The 6803-nt window shown below is 29.6% G+C and overlaps 1 protein-coding gene across 1 annotated transcript; it reads right to left on the bottom strand.

Annotated features, from left to right (window-relative positions):
• Positions 1 to 5054: 5054 nt before the first annotated feature.
• LOC145141381 (2Fe-2S ferredoxin-like superfamily protein) lies at positions 5055 to 5846 on the bottom strand. The gene has a single exon (XM_079074669.1). The coding sequence runs from the start codon at positions 5768 to 5770 to the stop codon at positions 5294 to 5296; it is 477 nt and encodes a 158-aa protein (XP_078930795.1). The 5' UTR covers positions 5771 to 5846; the 3' UTR covers positions 5055 to 5293.
• Between the last annotated feature and the right edge of the window lie 957 nt (positions 5847 to 6803).

Genomic DNA, 6803 nt, shown 5'->3' with positions numbered 1-6803 from the left:
AGATGGAGTATTTAAACAAGTGAGAAAAAGGGATGGAATGGTTGTCCGTCAAAGTCGTGAATTGTGTGGTGATCGATGTAAATTGTTGGGGTCAATTTTCAAATGTGGACACTGTAAAAGTTTTTTTTTTTGGAATAAATCAAAACAAGTCATTGATTAAATGTGATCTTGACTATTTTATTGGCTTCATTTATCTGTAGTTTTGAGCATTCTTTGATAACGTTTCGTGATTATTGTTTTCATATAAGTTCTTAGAGATTGAAAACCGAATAAAAAGTAGGTCGATAAATTTTTATGTTATTACAAAATGGGAAAATTAGATCAGAACATTTTGTTGTAAAAAAAACGAGGGATATATAATAATATAATATATAAGAAGGCAACCCAAAGTTACAGGAAGTTTCGAAGTGGTGCACTGCACGAGATATATATTTTGACGCGTTTTGCTTAGATGAGAATTAGATTATCGGTTCTTTCGAGTGTTTGATTTATTATTTATAATATACTGTTACAAAATATAATTACTGCATTATTTAAAGGGTACCCTTATTTAAATTTAGCATATAACTTGGTTTGACATTATTATATGACTATATCTAAGCAACACCGTACTACATCTTAAAGAACCATGGCACGTCTATTAAAGTACCCACGATAGATGTTACAATTCAGGGTCAACACAAACACAAGGAGTTGAAATCTGGCTCGATCGAAATGAACAACTTGTTTATGAGATTCGTATTGATTCTAGGATCAACCAAAAAAACAAACAGGATATTGTAAATGATATTGATCATACATTTGGGTGTGGTTGCAAACATTATAATGTTTTGACCTAACTTTGATGAAGACAAAGAAGATAGGACTTAAAAATGAAGTAAACACTGGTAGACAAATCAAAGAATGTGAATGACATGCCATTTGTCGTAAGTCGATAAGGATGGGTAAGGCTTTTATCTAAATCGATGAAGATAAAGAAGGCGATGATCTAAATCAATGAGGATCAAGAAGACATTGATCTAAATCAATGAAGAAGAAAACGTTGAATCAATGAATATGAAGAAACACCGAACTTAGTTGATGAAGATCAACAATAAGTCGGTGATGATATATGTCAAGTAATCTAGAAATTACTAAATAAAAATCAATACTTTTATATTAACATATTTTCTCTACATAGCACACTTTATGATGTGTCAAAACTTGCTTTGTGTTATTATTTTTAAATTTCGAAGTTAAAATTGGATTAAATTATGCGAATGATTCTTGTGTTTACTAAAGTGCATCATTAAAGACACAAATGGCTTTTAGCCCAGCGGTACTGGATGTTGTTCTCCCTCCTTAAGGTTGAAGGTTCAAGTTTTATTGGAGACATATATGGTATTAGAAGTAGTGTAGATATGTCATTCTAATAATAATAATAATAATAATAAAAAGACACAAATAGTTGTATTGTTTTTTAATTTGTTGTTCTTATATTTGATTAAATTTGCAAAATCTAATTATCTATCATAATTTTTATTGCATAATGCTGGGTATAAATTCAAATATATTATTGACAATGTCTCATCTTTATCTACATAATAATTATATAAATCTGTCTTAATATATATCAAACATGACACATTCTTGGTCTTAAAATTCATTTTTATGTATATCACTAAAAAATATGTTTTTATATCATTATAAAGTATGTTCTTATATATCATACTAAATATGAAGTTTTACGAAGGTTTGAAACCACATTAATTTAATAAATTGTAAATAATTTCCATTCTAACTTGATACCTAAAATACCATTCGGTTTACAAACTAATTTCACTGTTGTAAATTGTAGTCATATATATTAACAAGTTCAATGATAAGTTCTTTGTAGTTTATCTCAACAGAAAATATCATCAAAATACGAATCTCGGTCGAGTTCTTGTTTATCCATAAAAAAATATTAAACTACTTTACATAATTTGATTAAATAATCTCAGAACATCTCCAACGGGAGCTTATCTTATAGCTTATTATTATTTGTTTTATTCAATTTATAACTTATTACAATTGGAGCTATAATTTATTTGTTTTTTTGTATTACTCGATATATATTAATAATCAAAATACTTTCATGTTTTGTATATTTAACCCCTCATCTTCTAATCATATTTCATTTTACCTTTTAATTATATTTTAGTTTTAAATATTTTTAATTTATTTACTAGTTAATTATTTCTATCGAATATTTAATGATATTTTATTTATGAAATATAAATTTATAACAAGTGTATAATATTTTCAATCTCTTTTTATAACTATGGCATATTAATTTTTTTCGTATTCTATGTTTATAAAATAAAGACCCGGTATATACTTTTATTTCTATTTTCGTTTGTGGCTATCAACGTCTATAAAATATTATGTGCTTTTAAAAAATGATTAATTAAATGGAGGAGATTTTATAGAACATTTTAAATAGATAATGATAGATTAGGTGATATTTTATTATAGGTTAAAGTTAATGGAATGATGAGGTGACAATAATTTTATATGATAATATAGGTTAACCACTGAAGATGTTCTGACTTCTCATGCGTACAATTCTAATCAAAATTTTAATCAAATTCTATAATATGATCCAAAACAATGTTGCCATTTTTTCTATTTAATCATTTCTACAGATTCCATTGTATTGCGTGGAGATAGATTTAATCATATGAAAACATTAGAGATCAAAACATATAATTCATTCACATTGTTTAAAATATACTTACCTGTACATTCGAAAATTAATTAGTTCAATTTTCAAATAACAAATCAAAAACAAACAATCTATACTTAAAAGTAAAATGTTAGGGGTTAAACACATTTTAAAATTTTGAAATAAAAGATTATAAATGGAAAAAAAAAAAAAAAAAAATCCAACAGCCAGGCTCTTTTGGTTAATGAGGGTAAACTTCATAAGAACCAACTTTGTTGTCTTATCTCTTATGTAAAGGCCACCGGGCAAACCTTTCCCAAAAGTTGAAGCATATATGAATAAAATTTAAAGCAACTCTTTTGAAGTGTTTTATTCCGAACTCTTTCACACTTACCCATCCAATTATATGGTTAGCCAAGTTTGAAGCTAATGTCAAATTAATTTCAACCAAAGGACTTGCACTCTGCTATATCATGCGTTTGAAATATATTCATTATTAGTCAATAGGTTGAAGGTTCAAATCAATAGAATTTGAGAGAAGTTAGTCGGTCTAGAAAAACACAATTTCAACCAATTAAACTTTCTATATATACATTTATGAATCAATTTTATGGTATATATAAATGCGGTTTGGTGAAATCAAGAACTAAACTATAAACTGGTTTGATCTTTTCTAATATTGACTAGCTGAGTTGTGGGGTGTCAAACCAGGGAACTTCGATTTGACTATGTTATTCAAAACCACATTTCAACTACTTCAGTGGACTCAAATGACCTTGAGTTTTGCTTTTGTTTTAAAATAAACAAGGCATGTTTTAATTTTAGTTTATAACAAGTGGCAAATATATTAGAATTACAACGTTTTAATTTGTAATAAACTATAAACAGAAACCACAAGGAGTCCTTGACTATTGTCCAATTTCAGCAAATATCTATTCAAATTTCTAAGGCTTCCTCAAAGTGCATAAGAGGAAGAATATGGAAGACAAAAATAAAACCACATTCATGAATTTATAGAACTCATCACTTGTTTCATCAAATATATAAAGGTTAACTGCAAAAAAGTTCAAAGAATACTCACTATTTTACAAATTCATACAACATAGTTTTTAAGCATTTACTACACGCTTATCATTTTTACCACTTCACGTACAATTTAACTAATGTAACAAACTTGCTATGTTTTGTAAAAAAAATACAATTTAGCTAAATTCTACATAAAATAAAATAATAAAACAATGAAAACATGTTACATTTTCTCAACATATTTAACATATTCAAAAGAAATAAAATTGCAAATAAAACAAATTCTTGATGCATAGACAGAAACCCACCAATCCAAATATCTCATACCCTAAATCCTAAATCATAACAGCAGTTTGGTGTCATTATCTTTCACCAAATTTAACATATATACACTGTGAGTATAAGTTCAATTTGCTGTCATTATCATATTTCACAAAGCTTTTTCACGGTGGAAAATCAACCGAAGAAGCCAAATGAAGGACTTCTATAAAACCTATCGAGCATGTGTTTGGATGTGCATTTTAACTAAAGATTTAATCAGTTTTTGAATGTTTGAGTAAAAGTGTTTTCTGATTACTTAAGGTCAAAATAATCAGATTTGGAAAAGCAGGCACAAGTTCTGAAAAATTGGTTATCGAAATAAATGTAAAATTACTCTCTATCCCTACCTTTAAAGTTTAATCAACTCATTATTTAATTATTTGGTTGTAATTCGTTAAGTCACAATAATCATTTTCAAAATACACATCCAAACACCAGGTGAAGCCACAAAACCATGAGAAGTTGAATCCCAAAGAGTCATCATATGAGTGGTGAAGCCACATAAAGTCAAAGTGAAAGCCCACCTTATAACTTTGAGATGAAAAAACTAGATGATATCATGTTAAATCAATGGATTCAAAGTACAAACTGCTTACTTTTATTAATTGACCAATCCCACAAAGAGAAAGCAAGTCATTCCAATTCATGGTAACAAATCTTTCCTGCCTATAAGCTGTGGGTTTTGCAGTTCAGAAGAAGGTGCTTTAAGGAATCATGAAGAATCTTAGGTGTAGCCAAACAACTCACATGTAGATTCAAGAGCCACATGATGACGAAGAATTTAAACATGTAGAGGAAACAACAATCTTTATCACAAAAAAACTGTTTTCTGGTGGTGGTTTTCAGCTCCATCTAATCCCCAATGTATAAAAATAAAGAAGCAAAAGCATGCTAGGATAACAAAACTAGGGCAGTAGAATCTTCAAGAAGGACCAGAATCTAAATTCAAGTTAACCTCAAGGGAAATGGATATATCATTCAAGTAGCGACATTCAGCACGATATAGACAAACACATTTAGGTAACCAAATAAGCAAGTATCACTTATCAATCGACTAGCATATGAGAATTGTTGTGTCTGAGACAAAATCAAATTATTCAAAAAGATCCAAACAAAAGTAACAAGAGTCAATTCGACGAACTCACAATTACATGAAAAAACATAAAATAGTTGTAATAGTAACAAATCCAGGATAGGTATGCGAATATTGTTACTGACCGAAATTATTCAATTTCCAAGAGCCCAAACGCCTAATTGAACTTATGGAGTGTCCCAAGGCTTAGGCTCAGGCACAGCAACAACCATCCCTTGCATCTCCTGCGTGAGTACAACCTGGCACCCCAACCTCGAATGTTTATTCAGAATCCTATGCCTTGCATTCCTCTTCAACACATACTGTTCATCATACGACGCCGGCGGGAGCTTCTCGAGCCACTCTTCAGCGATGTTGACTTCGCACTCGGCGGAACAGGCATCGATGTCTTCAAGACGATGAGAGGCCGGATCAATGAGGTTATTGTTGGTTAAAGCTTTGAGAAGCGTTTGACCGGAGAGGCCGACGATCTCGCGCTTTTGGCCGTCGAAATCGTACGCTGTGAGCTTGACGATTCGATCTGAAACTTTGGCCGATGAAGATGTTGTTGCAGATGAACGCGAGATGATGGCGCGTGAATAGAGAGAAAGGTTAGGGTTTCGGGAGATTTGAGAAGAGAGTCTCTGCAAACCGGCGATCGCCATTGTTGTTTACGGAGGAAGGGGGATTGAAAGGGGGGCGATTTGGTGATTTGGGGATTTGATGGTATCTCGTATCCCTATTATGCAAGTGTTAACGTCTACGTATAGTGACTTGTACCATAATGCATATAGAGTTGTACATTAGACTGGAAGCACAAAATAGCTAAGGTCATCCTTGATGGTCAGCTGTTTAGACAAATAAATTTTTGAGAAAAAGATGGTTGGACACAATTCACAAATAGGGAGTTGTACAAGTATGGAAGCACAAATACAAACGTTTTTAAGAACATGCAATCGGTAATAGGGGCTATGAATATAATGCCACTCAAGTGAGAAAAGAATTCCCTGCATACTTCAGGAATGGAAAAAAAGGATGTGGCCAATGTTCTCTCGGAAAATGCCCCACGAGGGTAATTATTTTTTCGTCTTGTTCATGTTTAGGTAACTTCGTTTTTTGTGTATACATTTGACCATTTAACTTGTTAAATATGTTCACATATATGTGAACATATTTAACAAGTTAAATGGTCAAATATGTACAAAAAAAGAAAGTTGTCTAAATGGGAACAATTTTTTGTTATAAATTTCTTAAAAAATTTTATAATTTCTTACAACATTTTTATGATATTTTTTTCTTATAGGTTTTTCTAATACAATGTTTTAAACTTTACTTATAATTTTTTTTTCAACTTTTTTTATATTTTCCTATAATTTTAATACAAGTGCTTTTAAACCAAATATTTTATAAATGTTTAAGAATTCTCTTACAAGTTTTTTACTTGTTTTTTTATATTTTCTTACAATTTTTCTATAACTTTCATATATGTATTTCTAAATTTTCTTTACAATATTTTTAAAGTGTTTCACAGATTTTGTATTACAATTTAATATTTTTTTATAACATTTTAAAATACTTTCGTTAAATACTAGTTTAAAATGTTGTATTAAAAAAATTAAAAGTTTATAAACTTCTAAGTAAAAAGCATTAAAAAGTTTGAATAATTTTAAAACATTTACATTATATAGATTTTTTTTT

The sequence above is a fragment of the Lactuca virosa genome, chromosome 9 (genome assembly GCF_052849685.1).
Source record: "Lactuca virosa cultivar CGN04683 chromosome 9, Lactuca_virosa_CGN04683_v6, whole genome shotgun sequence".
NCBI classification, from domain to species: Eukaryota; Viridiplantae; Streptophyta; class Magnoliopsida; order Asterales; family Asteraceae; genus Lactuca; species Lactuca virosa.
Note: the sequence above shows the minus strand (reverse complement) of the source record. Positions and strands in the feature narration are given on the sequence as shown.

Bases quoted from the DNA above. Each gene is read 5' to 3' on its own strand.
- LOC145141381 (XM_079074669.1), bottom strand. From the start codon at position 5,770: ATGGCGATCGCCGGTTTGCAGAGACTCTCTTCTCAAATCTCCCGAAAC.